The sequence below is a fragment of the Silurus meridionalis genome, chromosome 9 (genome assembly GCF_014805685.1).
Source record: "Silurus meridionalis isolate SWU-2019-XX chromosome 9, ASM1480568v1, whole genome shotgun sequence".
Lineage (NCBI taxonomy): Eukaryota > Metazoa > Chordata > Actinopteri > Siluriformes > Siluridae > Silurus > Silurus meridionalis.
The window spans coordinates 13518969-13541489 of NC_060892.1; the positions used below are offsets into that span (position 1 = coordinate 13518969).

Genomic DNA, 22521 nt, shown 5'->3' on the forward strand with positions numbered 1-22521 from the left:
TAGCAGCCTGGCAGCTGGTGGAGCTGAAAATTCCCCTGCACCCAGATAGCCCTGGAAAATACATGAATATAAAAAAGGAATCCATGAATAAATCAAAAGCGCTCTTTCTATCACTCTCTTTTTTACCCTCCCTACGGATGAGTTTGAGGCAGAAAAGGTAAAAGAAAAAAAAAAAAAAAAAAACAAAAAAAAAAAACAAGGCCACTATGGAAAGAAAAAAAATGAAAAGGGCCAAGGTGGTCAAAAAGCTTTGCTATCCAACAGGCGTATTAAAAGACGAACACATGCCCTCTGACAACAAACATGCATTTTTCAGAGTTCTTTCATTTCATACTCGGGAAGCCAGAGCTCTCGAGGTTGCGCAGAGTGGCGTGACAAATGGACTTCCTTCAATCTCGCCTCCTTAAACAACGTCTCGGTGGAGTTATTTGTAACAAGCGTATTTGCTCGCCGCTGTAAGAATATTACTTCTCTTTTTAGCTTCTGGCGCTTACTGATCACTGATATGTGCTGTGAGAAAAACACAAAAAGGCAGAAAAGCTTTAACAAAATGCTACGCCTACACAGCTAAAAAAAAAGCTTTTATACAGACTTTGCTGTTTCTCTGGAAAGCAGGGCTGAATAAGCATAAAGAAATCCTTTTGACATGAAGTTAAAAGCAGATATAACAAACAGCTGGAAAACAGCATCGTGTGGGACGCCTTGTAGATGGAAATGTAGCAGCTGTTCTCTAGACAACACGGACGTCCTGTAAAACGTGTATATCACAGGGCACGCTCGATAGGACCGGAGTGCGACATCGATTCGAATAAGAGCGAGAAGGAAGGAAGAAATGCAGCCTTTTTGAAGTGGAATCGTGAAATCGCTGACTTGCGCTTGTGATATTCACACATGGCTGGAGCCGCTTGTCAGGATGTCTGCTGTGGTGCAGAATGGCCAGGGGTGACCTTCAGCTGAGCGGATGCGATGACAGAATAAAAGAGATATGGGAGCCTCGTAAGCAAAAGCCCGGACTCTTGGGCAGCCTTTAATAGGCTCTTGTTAGCTGCTTAATGGGAATTGAAAATTTTTTTTGAGCTTCAGAGCTTTTGCGCTCCTAAATGTCAACAATTCAGGCGTCGAAGAGCTCCAGCGCCTGATGGAATCCCGCTACGGACTTGCAGATGGGACTTTCATGTAAACCCCTCCTACAACATAATAATCCCGGCTTGGCTCGGAGACCGTAAGCATTCCTTGCTTCGTTTTGATTGCCAATCCATACTTCCTGTCTCCTTCTCCAGTTTCATGAAGCGTCAGGCTCGAGTCAGACCGCCAGCACGGAGAACATCCTGACCCTAATGTTGGCTAAAATGAAGAGGAGGCAGAGAAAAGACAGAGGGCAGGACACGACTGCGGTTCCTGCATGACCGTAAGTGGCCTGCCAGGTTATTGCTGCACATCTCATTCCACCCCCGAACAGCCTGGCCGAGGTTCCCGGAGGTCACGTCTCTAGAGAACCCAAGCAGCTTATGAGAGAATAGGATTGAATGAGGTGAAGCGGGCTAGACACGAGGTCAAAGCGGGTAGAGAAATCCACATTAGTGATATGAAAAGCAGGTGGAAAATGGAGAGTGTTTCTCAGGTCAAAGGGGATAAATTGTGTTAAGGCTGGCTTTTTTTTTTTTTGTACTTTACTTGTGTGCGCCTCAGCAAAAGTGACTCTATGAAGAGACGGCTTTTACTGGAATTCCCGGTGACATAAATGATGCACCAGACTCTCTTTATAACACGGTTTGCAGGTCAACAGACAACAGATACAAACCCGAAATAGAAACCAAAAATGTTTTTAAGGCTGCGTTTCCAAGCATCCGATATCCGAGTGCACAGTAATGTAATGGTAATAATACAAGGTAAGGCATAAACTCAGTTATGCACAGTTATTGATCCAGAGTCATTTTACACGCATACAGACCTGAGAAGATTCATCCCTGAAGTATTTTTTACTTTCTTTCTGTATTTAATGCACATTTTTCAAGTACATTTACATTATCTGAGTTTTTTTTTTATTTCCGGAAAGGTCTAGTCCACCATATTTAAAACGAACACATTAAACTACATTCTGCTGAGAGTGTGTGTGTGTGTGTGTGTGTGTGTGTGTTTGTGTGTGCAGTAATGGTTCTCTGGAACAAAAAAAATCTCTCTCCTTAAAAGTTATAATGTGCAGGAGAATAAAACACTCATTTACATCAATTATTACAAAAATATAGTTCTGATAGACTTTTATGTTTGATGGGTCGGTCAAATGCGAGCACTTTTGTACTTTTATTCAAGTTAAAATGTAAATGGATTCATTTTTTTTTTTACTTTTACTAGAGTACTAATCTGTCAGCATTAATGATACACTGCACAATCCATGTTGTTGTTTTTTTTTCACGCCATCATCGACCAAATCGGCCACGGTCTCACTTTTAAACCCGAAAAATGCAACGTCCAGATTTCACATTGATAAAGTCGTTGATGTGGACGTAAGGGCCGCCACAAACAAATGCGCATCTTTCACATCCTTTTTCCACTTCAATGAACCGGCAGTTTCTGCTGAGCCGTTTTCAGTGGTCTCATGTTTCACTGTAGCGAGAGATTAAATGAAAAGGCAACAGAATAGACTTTAACACCTCTAAGCATTAAAGAGAGGCGCCTCTTAAGCTATATTTCCAGAAATAGCAATACACTTAATAGACCTACCACTAATGGAAACATCATGCTAATAATCAGATTGTCCAATGTAAACTGAGTAAAGAAGAAAAGCCAATAAAACAGAAGCTAGAGTAGGAAAAAGCGCAGAGGTTCTATGAAGTAGCTCATCTACCTAATCGATTTCAGGATAATACTCCACTTTGTGTATTATTCTATCATTTAGCTAACATTTTCACCCCAAATTGAATTACAGATGTTAGCTGCAAGCCCAGCCAACCAGCACCCGGTTTGGATTAAGTGCCTTGCTGAAGGGTGCAATGCCTGTAGTAATTTGGTTCGTAGCCAAGGTTCCCTGATCATCATCATCATCATGTCCAACAAAGCCAAATAAGCACTTAGATTTGTACTATATGCTCGCTATCACTATATGTAAATGATCATAATTCTTTTAGAGTCGTTACTCATATAGCATTTCTTCAACATAGCAAAACAAAAAGGGAAAAACAGTAATGACTGGCAAATAAGGAAAAATAAAATGCTAGACTGGACGAGTTGGACTGCACAAAGTACAGACCTCTATAAGCATTTTTTCATTAGCGTGTTAGCTGCGTCGAACAAGGTAAAAAAAAAATTGCGACAATGAATTTCATTAGTCATTCTACATTATGCTTGTAAAACCCACCTTCTGCAGACAGCAAACCAAGTAAATACAAAGTCATGCTGGATTTAGAAAAATCAATAGTGCAAGAAATACTTGTGCGTACATAATAAAAAAAAAATTCTTTCGGCTTCTCCCATTAGGGGTCGCCACAGCGGATCATCCGTATTCATGATCCGCATGTTTGATTTGGCACGTGTTTTTACGCTGGATGCCCTTTCTAATGCAACCCTCCCCATTTATCCGGGCTTGGGACCGGCACTAAGAGTGGCTGGGGTTGGTCTCTGACCGGGGATTAAACACCGCATCCTAACCACTAGACCACCAGGGAACCTCAATTGTGCGTACATAGTGTTAAAAGAAAAAAGGAAAAAAAAAATTACTTTTAAACAATTGAGATAAAAACAAATCTTCCCTAAGCAAAATGACATTCTTATTTTTATATTTTACTTTGTGTTTAGTCCAGGTCACTAGAACAGGTTTTTGCTAAATTTTTTTACATAAGATTTACAGATTACTGTCACAAAAAGGAAAACCCTGTTCCCAAATAGGAAAACAGAAAATAAAAAGAGGCGTGTACATAGTGTCTTAGAAGAGCCGTACACATCGCGGGTCACCGGTTATGTCCTTCAGAATCAATGCAGTGCTTGTTCGTGTCCTTACTGCAGCTGATTTAATCTTTTCATTCATTCTAATGAAACGTTGTGGCGCTCAAAAAAATAAATAAATAAATATCACGTCTATGTAAAGGTTAAAGAGCTGTCATCAATTAATAAACACAGACAGGGATTTCTGCCTGAGGGAGTTCTTATCAGATCTGACACAAATAACAATGCACACTTCCAAAACTGGTTGATTTCCCCATAAACCTAAAACATATGAAAGCAGTACCATTAGCATTACATGTCGTATAATGGATAGCATGTATCTTATTTATTTAACGTTGCTGAATTTGCCATGTTAAGGCATTAAGTTAAGCTAAATAGTAATGAAACCAATCCAATGGGGTTGTTTTCTCTTTTAGCAGTCACGGCTGGTGCGGGTGGAGAAAGACTCGTATATAAATGTATTTGATTATGCCACTTTCAGAGAAACGAGGCATAAAGCATGCGGCGAACTGGGTTATTCCAGGGGAACAGATGTGCTTGCAAAGTCAATATTACTTGAAAATTATTCAAAAGAGCATCCCAGCAATATAGGAGATGATCCGTATAATAATCTGGATCTGCACAGGTGTCTTTTAAACTCTCTAAGATTAATTATCACTTACTGGAAACCACATATCAGTTGTTTTACATGCTCTCTAGGCACAGTATTCTGGCCAACTATCTGCACTAAACCCTGGGATAGACAAAAATACAAATTTCACATACAGTATATGTCAAGTACAATCTTCATTCGAAAAAGAAACTGTGTATCACTTCCTATCAAGGCAAATGAAGAAAGTCTTTGTTTATTACAGGGAAATAAAATCAATCTGGACCTCAATGGGCTTTGAGTGCATGCGTGTTCTAGGTATTTATTATTACAACAGGCACGTTTGGGTGTTGGCGTTATGTCGTTAGATGAGACAGGAGTTCTGGTCCTACTCTATGTTTGTAGCACTTATAATCGGTTCGCAGACATGGGAATGCCCTTCGTGAGTGGTTGTTACAGTAAAAACTTCCATGTGGAACACACACACACACACACACACACACACATGCCTCATGTGACTACAATCAGAATGTTTTGACCTTTTTTTTTTTAAACTGTGCTTGTAGTTGTTGTGTTTGATCTTTAAATAACATGAACACAACATGTATGTCATGTGTCTACAGTAACTCAAAACCAAAGCAAAAACCCTTTCCTCCCTTCCCCGACACGTTCTTTTAAATGTCACAATACTTTCAATGAGAAATGAGTGCCTCCTGGAGTGTCTTAATAACAAAGAAAACGCACAAAACCGCTTCTTTGACTAGATATACAACGTAATCTACAGCGCCGCGTCGATTCTGAACTGCAATACTGCATATTAGGCGAGTTTATTTCCACTAGGCATTTAACAGAAGATGAAAATACAACCAATCTCTCCAGACACGTCTATACCAATACCATCAGAGATGCAAATTGAACTAAAATCCCAGAGAAAATAACTATATTCCCACACCTTGTGTGCTAAACGAATCCAAACCAAACAGACTGCTGTTTTAATTACGCAAAATTTCTGCCTAACTAATGTCTGTTCTCTGCCTAACACCATTCCTAGTATCGTATAAAACCTACATGCTGGTTTATTGTATGTAACATCGTTCGTGTATTAAAAGCTAATCGCTGACACATTACCGAGAAAAACGCATATGCCAAAACAGCACTCTGCACTCCGGGGTGTTTAATTAATTCAATATTAAAAGCGTGACGCTTCAATAGCGGCGCTAATACGCCGCGCTGCAAGGTGGCAACGAGCTCATGCGAATTTCACTGAAGGTGTTCGTTGTGCTTTCAATGCATCGTGAGAAGGCTGCAGCTAAACCCTGGCTGCTCCCCTGGGCAGGAGCTCAGCAGTATCTTACATTAACAGATGGGCCTCGCAATACTCTCGAGCTTGTGTGTGTGTGTGTGTGTGTGTGTGTGTGTGTGTGTGTGTCTGAGAGAGAGAGAGAGAGAGAGCACAAGTGCATGTTTATGTGAATGTGAACAGAGAATAATGGCTTCCAGGGCTGGAGGTGAAACCGAACGAGTCATCAAATGAAAGGCACAGGCGGGACTTACAGATCTTGTGTTTCCCTTTCATGGGGAATTTCACCAGCAGCTCCTGGGGGTTGGTGCAAATGAAGACGAATGGAGAGGCGGACTCGTCGCTGTTGTGAGGATACTGCAAAGACACACAGAGAGAGAGAGAGAGAGAGAGAGAGAGAGAGAGAGAGAGAGAGAGGGGGGTTAAGAAACAATGAGACTGGTTCAGGAAGGAAAGGCTTTTTTCGTGCGTGGTAATTGATAGAAAGCGCGCGGCGGAGATCGGAATTGACTGACACTTTCATGAGAAAGGTGACATCTATCTAATCTGTCGGGGTAGCATCGTGGGTCATCTTATTTCCTCGGCGCTATCAGATGGTCGCTGTGATTGCATCTCGGTAGTCAGGAAACACAACACCCCTTTTATTCCCTCCCCGCCTGTGGTCTCTTTAATGCGAGCCAAAAGAAAAAAAAGGCTCTTAGAGGCGCTATACGTGATGTACGTGTACCTGTGACTGCTTCTTATAGCTGAACAAACTGTTTCGGGCTTGTTACACCATCACGGTATGAATGCTTATTACGATGAAAGCCCGAGGAAACAGACATCAGCAGCCAAACATATTTCGCTACAAGGACATGGCAGCCGTGCGAATTCCTGTTAGTGAAATCTCTGGTTTATGCATTCTTGCCGGGCCTGAAGATAAGCAAGCGTTTGGAATACTCCGCTCTTAGATAAGGTTAATCGGAGCTGGCAGAGATTCTGAGGAAAGGCAGAACAAAAGCGCATAGTGTGTGTGGGTGGGTGTGCGAGTGTAGGCTGAGGCCTATTTAAAGGGTGACAGACTGCTCGATGGCTCAGTGAGAATAATGGAGCATCAAGCTTTAGCAACAGAGAGCTCGGGCTACTCTTTTATAGCCTCCGTTTTATTGAATCCAGTGGCTCTTCTTCAATCCCCTCATTTGCCATAAACTACTGACTTGATTGATACTTCACATTAATCTCGAATAAAAATGCAGTTAAATCCTTGACGAAGGGGGTCGTGGTTCAAAACTAGCTATGCAGGACTTAGTATTTGGTTACAAAGGGGGACTACACATGCATACTCTGAATAATCGGACAATTTGTCAGTTAAGGCTCTGCTTCCCATCCTCGCCGCGTAATTAGGATTTGGAGCTGTGGAATTTAACTGCCCTAAATCCCTATCTCAGTGTGATTGCTCCAATTACAAGATAATTGAAAAAGCCTGTAATATTTCAGGTTCACTTTAGGCACATACATCAGTCACTAGGGCAGGTTGTGCGTAAATGTTTTGGTAGTGCAATCCGAATCAATCCAAACTTTCCGTACAGCTTCTGCACGTGTTGAACACCTGGTACAGCGGATTTATATTTCTTGACACCCACCAAAATCTGTATAAGGGAAAGTTCGCTGTGAGCTTAAAGCGCAATGAAATGAATTGTCCGATGATGCAGCTCAGCTACGTCAGCTGATGCATCTGGACGCCTTCTTATTTGATTTGGTGCTATTGCTTTGTTTCTCAGATTATCATTTAGCATAATTTATACACTTAATTTTGACTTGCTCTGTATTAAGCTATAAAACATCTTGGATATTTTAAGTGTGCAATAAGCAAGCAATTAAATTTCAGTTAAATTTACCAAATTGCAGTCTTTCATGGCCATAAACTTGATGGTCAGGAGAGGTTCATATGAGTGAAAATACTACATTTTTCCTGGATTTTCACGAACGCCTTGTTTCTCCTGCGAGCAAATAACTAATAAATCCGCACACATCCAGTTTGATAAGCGAGGCCCAAAGAGTAAAGAGCGTCTCGCTCAGCCTACACACTTTTCCCACTTATATTGGTCACACCCTGAAAAACAAGGCATCGAGCGAAAACAAGGATAAAAGGCAGCGCCAACAATCTGCTGACAAGGTGCCAGAGAAGTGAAAGCACCTTGTTTCTTTTCTGGGATGTTGGCAGCATGTCCCACTAATAAAGAACAGCACTGAGAGATTCATATTGTCCATGCTGAAGTGCAGCAGGCTAGAAGAGGTGCCGCTCATGCCAGAAACACCATGGGACTAGAGACACCCGCGTCCCCGCAAAACAAAGGCGGCTCAGAAGCTTAACCAGGCGGAGGAATGATGAATCCGAGGACGCCTGCCCTGTTCCCTGCGCTGAACCACAGCTTTTCAGCTGCTGTCCACAATTAGGAGGCGAGACGAGCAATCTCCCCCTGCCGTGGCGCAGCGCTAATGGGGCTGTGTGGCAGCCGGGCCCTGCTTGGCTGCACTCAATCTCAGCCAAATAAAAAGGGCTTCATTGGCACTAACTTCCTGATTCAGAGGGAGCTCTGTCTTATGTGTCTGTGCAGAGGGGGAAAAGGAGAAAGGAGAAGGAGAGAGAGAGAGAGAGAGAGAGAGAGAGAAAGCAAGCAAAGGGGGTTAAGCTAAAAAACAAAAAGGGCTTAGTCAGTTAGTTGTTCTTAATGGGAAAAAGAAAGCTGATCAGCTCCTCTTACACAAGCCTGTGTGAGGGTTGTCCCCCCTCCCTCCCCCTTTTCATCTGAAGAAAAGAGACAAAGTCCTGTGCTGCACTACAGTCAAGATCAAGAGGCCCATTTTCAAAATAGCACGCCGCGACAATGTTCGTTACAGGCTGCATGCAAATCATTCATGTGTAAACACAAGAGACCATGAAGGAGGGTGGAGGAGAAAATAAAAGAATTCGAGCAGGTGATATCCTATGAGCCAGAGGCCACATGGGATGGGAGCTCCTGTGAAAGCAAACGCCTGGCTGGCATTCCAGCTGGGACACTTAATAATGAAAAAGAAATTGCTACTAGATATATGACCTCGCTCTGACTGCTATTATTCTACTGTAACAAAACCATCCGGGCTATAAAGCAGGGACAAAAAAAAAGCAACTTCTTTCACTAAACGCATAAATCAAGCAATGCACAAGTGCACCAGCAAAACCGGTCTAGAAGTAATTATTTGAACCAATCAATCGGCTCAATACTTAAATCCCCAGTGATTGAACATGTATTCATGATACCACAGACCTGCTGAATTTACTCATCTAATTGTTTAAAAGCTCTGGGCAAGATTCTGCCATGTAATTTAAATTCCAGGATTTAAAAAAATAATAATAATACTTTGACATATAATAGTTGATATTGTGACATTTTCTGAAAGGAAATGTTTATGTAACAGTCTCCAATAACAATCAGGAAATGAGCAAGGCTTCAGAATAGGTGTTTTTTTGTTTTAATTTTTTTATGTTTCTTAGTAACATGACAACATGGACAAAATTTTGTGGACACCACAAGATTCATATGTGCATTTTGCTGTAAGAATAACATCCATTCTTCTGGGAAGATGTTCCACTAGAACTTGGGAGTGTGCCTGCGGGGGTTTGTGTTTATTCAGCAACAAGAGCGTTAGTAAAGTCAGGTTCTGATGTAGGTCAGGTGAGAAGTCCTGGGGTGCAGTCAGCGTTCCAATTCATGCTAAAGGTGTTCAATAGGGTTGAGGTCAGAACTCGATAGCAGGTCATTCAAGTTCATTCAATCTTCCACTGCAGCCCATGTAAAGCATATCTTTACAGAGCTGGCTTTGTGCACAGGGGCATGCTGGAACAGGTTTGGGTCTCCAAGTTCAAGGGAGAGGTATATATTTTTTTACTACCGCCTCCTAAAACATCCTACGCCTTTGGCCTCCAACTTTGTGGTCAAAGTTTGGGGAAGAATCACACACATCTGGAAAAGTCAGCTGTCCAAATACTTTTGTATTAACTCTAACTGTCTTGTGGACGTTCCACATGATGCATGCTTATTGAAAGACTGGTATTGGAGGAAAAAAACATGAGATAAAATAGTGGCACCCGTATTCCGTTACTTTACTCAATAAAATTGAAATGCTCAGGATTAAATTTTTTTTTTCTCCCCGCGGTTATAAAAGTTCTGCCGTAATTAATATTTCAAGCGTCTCCTTCACATACAGAAAGAACTGGTGTCAAGTTGGAGTGCGCATTAATTATACAACACAGTCCGACACTGGCAAGTTTACATAATTTATTCCTCAGTCATGAGGAAATACATGTCCAGCTATTAGAGCCTCGCAAGCTGCCACTGTGTCAATCAGCCTGCAAAACCACGGCTTAATGCATGCTGAAGAGCACAGTGTGCACAGAGGCAAGCTTACAAAACCTCCACAAGCAGCTGGAGCTCATAGGTACTTCAAGGCTCACCAAAAAAAAAAAAAAAAAAGCGCAGCCCATAATGAAATGAAGCATGGCTGAATTGTACCCTTCATACTCAACATGTAGTCAGAGAGAGCAGGGGTTTAAAAAAAAGAAGGGAAAATTTGATGAGTTTATGATGTCATTTATTTTGGTGGTTACAGTGGAATGTGGCAAATGTTTTCCCCGGTTCCAGCTAATGGAGTTTTACGTATGTATGACCTCACCTCTTACCGCAAACAAAAACCCCTCACAGGACAACCTTTAGACACAACAACCTACTGTGCTTCTAAAAAAAAAAAAAAATAAATAAAAAAGTTCTCACACCTTCCATCTGGTTCTGTCTCTCATGCCTGATGTTCCCCTCTGTCCGAAACGGCTGTTAAAAGTTAATCTGGTGTTCAGCAGTGTACAAAACCAGAGTTAACAGTCAATGAAAGCTGATGTGCTTGGTTAAGCCTCTTTGTGTAAAATCTGAGTGGCTTTCTATTCAAGTGGATTAGAAGATCAGACGGAGTGAAACGAACGTGATTGACAAAAATAACATCTCGACTTGTGCTAGAAACGAGGCTGGTTGCGGCCGACCGAGCGAACCGGAAGCCTTTTGAAGAGGTCTGTACGGAAACGCAATAAAAAAAAATAAATAAAAAAAAATCACAAACCCGCAGCGTTCCCCTGGGGATTATCAAAGCCCGTGCGCTCCATCTGGATATCAAAGGCTTGACGGAAACCTTGGATTTGAGCGTGATGCATGTTTTAAATAACTCTCATCAGCTGTACAAATCTCACCTTAGCCTTTCAGCACAGGCTCGGTCAATAAATATTACGTTCAAAAGTGAAAGGGGGCAATTTCAGGGTCACGATTTTTTTTCCAAAACCCTGAACCCCCTGATGTGAAAGAAGAGCCATGTTTATTAGCATGTCGGTGGGCAAAGGGTGAATGTTTGCTTTGATTGCGGCACTGGAACACGGCCCATCTGTGTTCATTCAGCTCGGCTGGAAGCCGTTGCCCCCCAGTGAACTGCTGGTCTCTCCCACAAAGCCTCACACAAGGGAGAGTGAGTGGCTGGGGCAGGATGCTTTCTATCCACACCCCCACACCCCACCCTTCTTCACCTCATTAACTAGAACAAGGCTAGGAGAAAGGGGGCAAACACAAAGGCAGGCATGCACCAGGTTTGACCAGACGGTCTAGAAGATCCAGGACGCCTCGAAGTCTGTGAAACGGTACAAATCTTGTACACATGATATCTCCATCTAGATATCTTCAAATCTATGTTTGCTCATCATCCAGACAGGAAATAGTGCGATGGATAAGAGCAGAGACTTCTTTCTCATCAGATCAGAGAGTGTGGACTGAGAGAGCCGTGCGGATCCAGAGAAGGCGCGACTGAGTTTGTACACTCTGGCCCAGCAGGACTCACTACTCAGCCTGTCAGGAAGATGGATGCCGTGGTTGACGAGGTGAAACCCGCACAGCCTGTTCCGAGCTCTGACTGACAGCTCGCTGCTTTCTGCTGCAAGAAGCTCGCATTGGAGGAAGACACACTCAGCCATATTAGCAGTCAGAGGACCATTGGGACTGCCACTAATGATGGAGCTGTGGAGTGGAGAACAAGGCAACGGGAGAACGACACTTTAGCAGTTCACCAGGACTTCCCTATACAGCCACCGGACTCCACATCGCCACGGTTAATTAGGCTGAGCAAAAAAAACTGGCCGATTCGACAGGGTGGAGAGGTCGAACTTCTCTGCAGCTTTCAATTCAATTTCATAATTTTTTGATTTTTTTATCCCAAGAACATTTCTTTTATGGATCAAGTAATACAAGCAACCCAAGATAAAAGGAAAGTAGATCACATGCTCAGACAAGTAACAACCAGGAACTTAAAGAATATGATAGTGAAAATGTTTTCAAAGAAAGAGAAGTAGAGTGTGGATAAGCATTAGCCACATGATGTCAAATATCTTGAAAGACATGACCTTTTCAGGGATTGTTGAAAGATTTTACTTAATTTGGTCAGGAATTTGACATATATGGTGTCTTAGCTCAGAGCACTGTAACTGCACAGCTCACATTTGATCCCAGAGATCGAATTACTATCCGTGAGGAGTTTTGCATTGTTGTTCTCCATGTGTTCATATGGGTTTTCTGAGGTTCTCCGGTTTACTCACACCTCCCAAAAACAAACCATTTCAAATCGTAGGTGTGAACGAGTGAGTGAATGATTGTGGGAATGATGTCCATGCAACAAAAAAATGTATAAAATATTATATTATTTACAGCATCTCCTGAGACAGTGTTACCTTCAACTCCACAACTCCACTGCTTTACATGTATAGGACAGGAAGAGCTGTATAATGTTATTGCCAAAGCTAAATCGACAACATGTCAGTTAGATCCAATTCCTACTAAATTACTGAAGGAAGTGTTATATACAACTGGTGAGCCTCTTCTAAATATTATTAACTCCTCACTATCTTTAGGTCACGTCCCTAAATCCCTCAAGCTAGCAGTTATTAAGCCCCTCATTAAAAAACCTAATCTGGATCCAAACACGTTATCAAATTACAGACCAATTTCAAATCTCCCATTTATGTCTAAGATTTTAGAAAAGATTGTCGCTGCACAGTTATGTTCCTACCTGCAAGAGAACAATATCTTTGAAGAATTTCAGTCAGGTTTTAGGCCCCATCATAGCACAGAAACTGCTCTAGTTAAAATAACTAATGACCTGTTTTTAGCTTCAGACCAAGGCTTCATCTCGCTGTTGGTTTTACTAGATCTTAGTGCTGCATTCGACACTATAGACCATGATCTCCTCCTAGATCGCTTACAAAATTACATCGGCATTCAGGGACAGGCATTAAGCTGGTTTAAATCCTACCTGTCCGATCGTTACCATTTCGTAGATTTGAATGGAGAGCTATCCAGGCTAATGCAAGTAAATTATGGCGTGCCGCAAGGTTCAGTTCTAGGACCCTGCTCTTCACAATATACATGCTTCCGTTAGGAAATATTATTAGAAGGCATGGAATTAGCTTCCATTGTTATGCTGATGATACTCAGCTATATATTTCATCTAAACCAGGCGATACAGCTCAATTAACCCGGATGACTGAGTGTGTTAAGGAACTAAGAGATTGGATGACCCATAACTTTCTACTTTTAAATTCTGATAAGACTGAGATTTTGCTCATCGCCCAAAACTGGTATACAGACGCCCAGCATCTCAACCTGCATTTAGACGGATGTTCTGTAACCACTAGTTCAACGGTAAAAGACCTGGGTGTTATTTTAGACAGCGACTTGTCTTTCAAAAATCACATCAATCAGGTTACAAAACAGCCTTCTTTCACCTTAGAAATATTTCTAAGCTAAGAAATATGTTGTCTATATCCGATGCAGAGAAGCTCGTCCATGCGTTTATGACCTCCAGAATAGACTACTGTAATGCGTTACTAGGTGGATGTCCTGCTTCATTAATAAACAAGCTTCAGTTAGTCCAGAATGCAGCAGCCAGAGTTCTTACAAGGTCAAAAAATATGATCACATAACCCCGATCTTATCGTCCCTACATTGGCTTCCTGTTAAGTTTCGAATAGACTACAAACTATTACTTCTCACTTATAAAGCACTAAATGGTTTGGCTCCGTGTATCTATCCAGTCTTTTAACACGCTACAATCCGCCACGCTCCTGAGATCTCAAAACTCTGGGCTTCTAGTAGTTCCTAGAATAGCAAAGTCCACTAAAGGTGGTAGAGCATTTTCACATTTAGCTCCTAAACTCTGGAATAGTCTTCCTGACGGTGTTCGGGGCTCAGACACACTCACCCAATTTAAGTGTAGATTAAAACGTATCTTTTAGCAAAGCCTACACATAACACACATCACATCATAACCTTGTGCTCCAGAACATCTGATCACATGCACATTATCAACTTGTGCTGTTAATATCATGAACAGCAGCTACGCTAATTCCTCTCCACTGCTTCTCTTTCTCTCCCCATCCCGAGGCATCCTGAGGTTGCTCCAGCTCAGTCACCTCCCACCTCGTGATGATTACGGACCTTTAAAGAAGTAGATGCCGAACTCACAAACATCCTGAACCATCTAGAGGCGTACCAGTGCCATTTGGATCCCGCTACATGTGTGGAGTTTTGACATTGGACCTCCTGGAGTGTTTAAAGGCTCTGGCATGGAGAAGCTGATGCTGGATCTGTGGTGATCACAAATGCTGAGCTTATAAAACTCGGAGCTACTAACCATATAGACTGTTTAAGACTGCAGAAAGAACATTACTTATAATCTTATACTCCAGTAATCATGTTAGTTCTCACTCCAGTGTTCTGTATTGTTGAAAGATTTATGATCAAACTCTTGATGTCACCCAGATGAGGATGGGTTCCCCTTTTGAGTCTGGTTCCTCCCAAGGTTTCTTCCTCATAACATCTAAGGGAGTTTTTCCTTGCCACAGTCGCCACGGCTTGCTCATCAGGGACAAATGCACACCATTCACCATCACTGTTGATTTGTGTAAAGCTGCTTTGAGACAATGTCTGTTGTGAAAAGCGCTATACAAATAAACTTGGCTTGACTTGATAATATATATATATATATATATATATATATATATATATATATATATACACACACACACACACACACACACACACACACACATATATACAGTACAGACCAAAAGTTTGGACACACCTTCTCATTCAAAGAGTTTTCTTTATTTTCATGACTATGAAAATTGTAGAGTCACACTGAAGGCATCAAGGGCTATTTGACCAAGAAGGAGAGTGATGGGGTGCTGTGCCAGATGACCTGGCCTCCACAGTCACCGGACCTGAACCCAATCGAGATGGTTTAGGGGTGAGCTGGACCGCAGAGTGAAGGCAAAAGGGCCAACAAGTGCCAAGCATCTCTCGGGGAACGCCTTCAAGACTGTTGGAAGACCATTTCAGGTGACTACCTCTTGAAGCTCATCAAGAGAATGCCAAGAGTGTGCAAAGCAGTAATCAAAGCAAAAGGTGGCTACTTTGAAGAACCTAGAATATGACATTTTCAGTTGTTTCACACTTTTTGTTATGTATATAATTCCATATATAATTCCACATGTGTTAATTCATAGTTTTGATGCTTTCAGTGTGAATCTACAATTTTCATAGTCATGAAAATAAAGAAAACTCTTTGAATGAGAAGGTGTGTCCAAACCTTTGGTCTGTACTGTATAATATATATATATATATATATATATATATATATATATATATATATATATATATATATATATATATATATATATAAATAAAATATAAAAAAATACCATCCAGTGTTTCTTGGGATAGGCTCTGGATCTACTGCTACCATGAACAGGATGTTGTTCTTACTGAAGATGAATCAATAATCAGTTGATCAAATACTGGATTTTGGGTTCTCGAGTGATGCAGAACCTGTCAAGCCTATCATCTTAAGATCGTGGAGGTAATTTGTGGCTAAGAGTCCAAGACATTGTGGGCTGCCCTGATTAAAAAAATTAAAAGTGGTGGCACTCTAGTGCTGACCTTCACCTTCCTTGATCGGTAGCTGCCATGTCAGGGCGAGAACTAGCTGGTGAGTGGAATAGGCAATGTTTCAGACAGACAGACAGGAAGAAAGAAAGAAAGATCTATCATGAGCCCTGACAATACAAGCCTGACATGTTCCTGCATAGAAAAAACAATTATTTTACATTTTTATTATGGCATTTTTTGTACAAATAAGAGGAAAAGTACTGGAAAGTACTGAATATACCTCAATTTCAGCCTTTCAGCCTGATTAGAACAGCCAAAATATGGCTGTTCTAATCAGTGTAATAACCTCCTGCAGTGACAGCAGCAGTTTCCCCTACATTTAGAAACCCATTCTTTGCGATAATGTACATATTTTTACCACTGAGCATCATCTAACTAATAATGACAGCTCTTGTTATTACAATTATTCTAAAAGTGCACCACAAAAAAAAAATTATATTAAGCCCAAATTGCACAAAGTCTACAGTGTAACCTCAAAGCAGGAACGCGTATGGGAAGTAATCATTAAGCAGAAAGTGAACTAGTTTCAAAGCTTACATTCCCAGCCATGAATCATTCCTTTATTAAAGTGCCTGTTAGAACAACGTGTGAGCTGTTAGTTTGACGAAACACAATCACTTTCTTTCTGAGCAAACAACCTTACGCTTTCGGAAGAAAGTTTTATCAGAGAAGGAATCTAGGTTGTGGACTAGATGACCTTGATAAAACGTAAGAAACCATTTCAGAAAAATGCATCAACAGGAAAACGAAAAGTCACTGATCACACACAGTGAGCTGTAGTTCTGATATGTGCAATAACTGCGCATGTGAAAGTGTAAATTACTAACATGGACGATATTAAACAAAAGAACAGTTACGACTGTGCTGTACTTGTGTGTTAGTAAGACTTATATTGTGCTTATATTAAGTGTTGAAACGAGAAGGTCTGGAAATAATCAGGGATGCCCGCTAGGGTTTTGTTGATATAAAAGAAACTCTTTGGCATTACTGAAAGTGTGTCAGTGTCAGTTGACGAACAAGTCATTTTGTCTGTTTCTAAAACTATCAGTCTACCTCAGGGGCTTGAATGTAAGAACGCAAGAGAGACGCAGGCATGTACAATGTCTGTCTAAAAAAGGAAAAAATACCATAGCTCCATGTGTTGATAATTAAATTCTCCATTTTGAGGTTCCAGGAATACTGAAGAAAAAAAATAACATCTGAAAAAGAAATCCAAATCTGCGAACTAACAAGTTATGTCGAACTCTTTCCTATTGGTGAGCTTTATTCGATTTTTGTCGGTAAAAGACGAGCAAAAACCAAAACCAAAAAAAGTAATCTTAAGTAATACACACACTGTCACTATGTGCATTTTGTAGTACTGGAAAAATACTTTCTGAATAACAACAGATTTCCAATAAAGCACCATCAGTGTAAGCTGCTGTTAAAAGTGTATACAACGTGTGTTATTGATGTGGACTGTTGTTTTATTTCATTTGTTGATCTTTTATTTTTTATATTTCATCATATGTAAAAGGCTCAACAGGCTTTTCCTAAATAAGATTACAGCCTTAGTAGTGTTTGCTACCCAAGTAAAAGCATAGACTATGTGCAAATACAAGATGTCAAATGTTTGTTACTTTTTGCCGTGCGGTTACAAAGTTTTGCGCTTTTGAGTGATCTGCCGATTATCATATTGAGAAACCGTACGCATTTGGTAGAAGGCTTTATTAAAAAAACAAATAATAATAAAAATAAATACAAAGAGAGAGAAAGAGAGAGAGAGAGAGAGAGAGAGAGAGAGAGAGAGAGAGAGAGAGAGAGAGAGAGAGAGAGACTAATTTATGCAGCTAAGAATGGCCATGCTTAAGGGCTCAGCAGTGGGTGCTTGGGATGAAGGGATGTGATAAATCCAGTAAACCACTGAATACAAACCCATAGGAACTTATAGAAAATAAACAGAAAGGATAAATCCGTGTGTGTTTGTTTTAGAAGAATATCCCAGCACTTTTAGCCTTAAGTCTTACGACTGCAAATAGGACAAATGCTTACGCTACACGAAATGTATTTTTGTGACACACGTTCAAGCTTACACGTGCATGAAGCTTTACATTGCTGTACTGCTACAAATAAAGAAGTGAAATTCCTCTCCTTTGGTCGCCTCCTACAAGCCAGCTTTTCCTGATCATATGACAGCCTTCACTTTCCCCAGCTGGGATTTAAAATGCTTCCTCCAAGAGCCTTGAAGACAACCGTTGGTTTCATTTCAAACAGGAGGAAAGTGATACCTGCCATTTTCCGACACACGCACGCTCACAATCGCCTGCAATTTGCTGGTATTGCCCTGATTGACAGGCGAGATTATATTGCTATCCCTCCCTTAGGAATCTTTTGCTCTATTGACTCCAGGCCACGGACGGTCTTCGAATCTCCGGGATCTCCCAATAATACTGTTGCACACTTATCTGTTTGCGCCACTCCTTTAGAAAATATGATTGCTTTTTCAGAGAGATAAATTCATGGCACATGAACAGCACAAAGGCTTTTTACTGTGGAGTAGGAGAACATTTCATAAGAACAGCTTTGGTAAGAAGTTCTCTCTAGTTTTGAACTCATTCAGGTGCTTATTTTTTTTAAAAAGGGCTGTTTTATTGTTATCTGCCCTACACCACGGAAGCAGAAAACCCTGCCGTAGGATGGAGATTAGGTTCGTCAAAAACACTGCAGTGTTTCATTAAAGGTTCCAAATGTATCCTTGGTAAGTGCGAAGCAAAACGCTGAGTAAATATTCATGGCTTTTGATGACCTCAATAAAACATTTACAGTTCTCCATTTACCATTAACAGCAAGGCATTGACAATAATATTAAAGTGGCAGTAAGTGACCAATAAAATACGCAGATGCACTCTGCAGCTTTGCTAGTAATTGACTTCCTAGCGCTCATTTCGCATGCGGCGTATTATACAGCACAGCTCCGCTTCTGCCTTCGGGTTGTTCAATTAGATGTGGGCTTTTACAAGAAGCGTTCGGAACATGCCTTAATGCTAATGCAAAATTACATTCTTTATAACCATAATTCACTCATTTAGAAAATTAAGACAAAGGCAGTAGCATGGCAACAAATGCTAGCATGACATCACATGATTCAAACGCTGCGCTAATACAAAGCATTACCGATTTAATCCTTCTGTAAAAAAGCTCTGAAAAGAGTATGTTCGAGTCAGTGTTACACGCCTGATGAGATTTAGCGCCAGGTTGTAAGACGCACCGCACCGTGTGCCGGTAACAGTAATTCTTTATTCTTTATCAGGAATATCAGCAGGATTTTTACACTATTTCGACTATTTAAACGAAAATCTCAATAAAACCGGCGGAAACGTCAATTTGAGTAAACGCTCTGGATGTTTCCCGAATCAAACCGTTCTACCATAAGCAGTGATGTGAACAAGTATGTTTATCCCACAGTACATTTTTCATGCTCTACTTATGTTGACGCAGCCTGGAAAATGGCCTTATTTCTTTTTTCTGGCCCCTGGTGACGTGTAGCTGGTTGGGCTTGACATTCTGTGAGTGAGTCAGGACCCTGCTGGTTGTATTCTACACAGTACTGCAGAATCACATGCTGTCTGACCTCTCCACCGTGGCAAAACGCCCGGCAGGGAAAGCAATCCTGTATATGAACTGTATGTATGAGTGTGTGTGTGTGTGTGTGTGTGTGTGTGTGTGTGTGTGTGTGTGTGTGTGTGTGTGTGTGTGTGTGTGTGAGAGTGGGGGGAGGGCAATCTGTTTCATGCCTCGTCTTTCATACAGACACAGAGTGTGAGAAGATGGTTCTGGAAGGGGTGTACAGGGCTGTTTGAGCTTGGCGGATGTCCAGCGTGGCAACCGAGTGTGCATCTCGCTCTAGAGTGAATCTCTTCAGCGTATAAATATCGCATTACCACACAAGGAAACACAGACATCAGCTGGCCCTTTAACCCGCACTAACAAGGCCAAATACCCTCCGCTAATCTCGCCACTGGCTCTCTTGGAGACGGAGCCTTCTGACTGATCCAGAAAAAGTGTACATGGACACGCGTGCTGCCAAAAAAGAGGAGGAACCAAAAGAATGATTAAATACAGACGCCTCATTGGTATGGTCTGTAATCCTCCAAGGTGAAGGAATGAAATTTGTTGCACGTCGTAGCCATGTATGTTGAGATTTCTGTTCACTGTATTCATTATGCAAATGAGCTTTCAAGGAAAAAATTGTATTCATAAAAAAAATACGTCAAAAAGGAATGCAAGACTAAAACCTGTTAGAACTTGTACCCATGTAAACAACTCCAAACAAGCTACATATATAATAGTCCATACGCATTGGAAATAAATTCCGCATATGGAGTTTCGATAGCAGACACGCTCACAAACGCTCACGATGTGGACATAGTGCACGACCAGGATTAGTTGATAGAGATCGATGCAGAACTCGGCTACAGTCATGGGGAAATGACTCCCCATTCCCTCCCCCCCATGGATGGCTAAGAAAGAGCCCTGGTGACAGAAGAATAGATGTGTCTATAATCACCCTGACACGACAGCCTGCAGAACGACTTCGGACTGACAAAGATGTGAAGGCTCCATTCTAGGTCGAGATCAATACAATCAGCTGCAGCTGAACAGGCAGGCGAGAGAGGTGGGGATGAATGGCGTGTCCCCGTTTGAAAAGAATAGGGAAAAGAGTGTGTGTGGTGGTTTGGGGAGGGGGGGCTTTATGGTTGGAGTGGAGGACTGGATTATCTGCAGTTTGGCAGACAGGCAGCATGTTTGCTTTGTGCTGGAGATGTTGGACAGAAAACAACATCTACTACTACATGGTGCCAAAAAATATCATTAATAGAGTAATCAACTTAAATCATGATCTTGGGTGCGACATTTACATTTCATGACCTGCTTGCTTGTTAAAGTGCGTAAAGTCAACAACCTATGTTGTTCGATGTCCGTATTCCTTGAAAGAAATGGGAAAAAGGCACAAGGGCAGAGGATGGAGGCTTTCCACGCTAATCCACGGCATGCTGGAGCGGATCAATATCGCAGCCCTCGGTAATAAAAGCAGCACGACTGTTAAAGTACCACTAAACAGATGGGATATTGTGTGTGTGTGTGTTTGTGTGTTTAAGCCATCCCAAAAGGAAAAGGGAAGGAGAAAAAAAAAAAAAAACACCCCGCCAGCTCCCCTCCTCCCTCCCTGAGGGGCTGTGCACTGCTGTTCCCGGCTCAGCCGAGCTTTTCTTCTTCGAGTGGGTGGAGAAGCGAGCCTCTCATTCTCATTTGGGGAGGGGGAGGATGGGATGGAGGGATCCATGCTCCTCGCAGAGGCTTTATTAGAGCCTTTATTTATGCCCTGCTCCTCTGGTTCTCTCTCCCAACCCCCCCTTCCATCAGTCCCCTTTCAGACTGGATTTAAACCTGGCCTCTGAGCTGCTTGTGCTCTGTACGGATGAAAAGGCGCACGGCAGCCTGTACCTCCACACCGGCTTGTATGACTCTCTAAAGGATTGGTGGATAAAAGCCCAGGATTGGGGGGGAAGAAAAAACAAAAACCATGCACTGAACAAACAAGACAAACACAAGCAAAGAGCATTCCAGCTCAGATTCCACTGTTATTACCAGAGCCAGACAGCCGGCCCATGGGATGAAAAGCAGTTCAGAGAGGCATTTTTACCCCCCCACCCCCCACCACCTCCTCTTCCGCCAAAGAAGAACCTGAAAGAACAAGTGTAGCCAAAAAAAAAAAACCAATAATAAAAATAAATCCAAGAAGCTCCTCCATTGCTGTCATCGCATAATCACCCTCGGAGCGATAGAAAAAGGGAGCAATTATGTTTCATCAGTGCTATTTTTACATCAGCAGAAAATGAGTGTACATAATTTAGACAACAGTGTCTATGTCAATATCTCATTAAAGCTAATGTGACTAAGAGGTTGTGGGAACACTGGCGGTGGTGCTCACAGATGTTTGCGCTGTCGATCTCGGCTCCCGGATAAAACAAACAATGGGGCTGTTCTTGTGCTTGGACACGGAGATTGGCGCTCACATAAATAGTGGCGAGCATTCAGAAAGAAACAAAAGGCGTCCACAGATTGATCGATTTTGTCCATGTCCATTTCAATCCAACGCAGGTGAATTTGCCATTTGCTGCTCGTGGACTGACAGTGAAATCCATCTTGCATTAAAACACAAGCACGCACACCTTTTTGACCAAGAGCATCAAATTGTCTACACAAGCCATAATGCCAAATGCAGTCAGATTTTCACACTGGTCATGAACTTGCAGAGGTTTCCATAGACAAAATAAGCCGAGACATTTATCACGGATGAAAGGGAAAACATTAGAGCCCTCAGAGCAGCACTGGACTTCATTGATTTATAATTAATCAAGGACAAGGCTGGGTTGCCATGCTGCTCTGAGACATAATCTCCTTTAAATTCCCTCTACTAGATTTATGAGGACACGCGACAAAAAAAGGAAGATCTCCATAAAAAAAATCCTCAGATTGGTCAGAAAAGCTGAAGAAGCTGGAAATAATGTGTTTGTGGTGAGATATGTAGATGGGTCGCCTCAGTGTGACTGCAGTCAAAATGGCAGACGAGGTGTGTTTGAGACGGATAAGGCGACGGTGCG

At 41.7% G+C, this 22521-nt stretch overlaps 1 protein-coding gene across 2 annotated transcripts in view; it reads right to left on the bottom strand.

Moving 5' to 3' along the window:
- The window catches only part of trip4 (thyroid hormone receptor interactor 4), a 56758-nt gene that overhangs the window by 23575 nt on the left and 10662 nt on the right, over nt 1-22521 (bottom strand). For both annotated transcript variants that reach the window (XM_046857465.1, XM_046857464.1), the window contains exon 12: nt 6083-6185. In XM_046857465.1, the coding sequence (XP_046713421.1) occupies nt 6083-6185 (103 nt within the window). The remainder of the gene's footprint in view (nt 1-6082; nt 6186-22521) is intronic.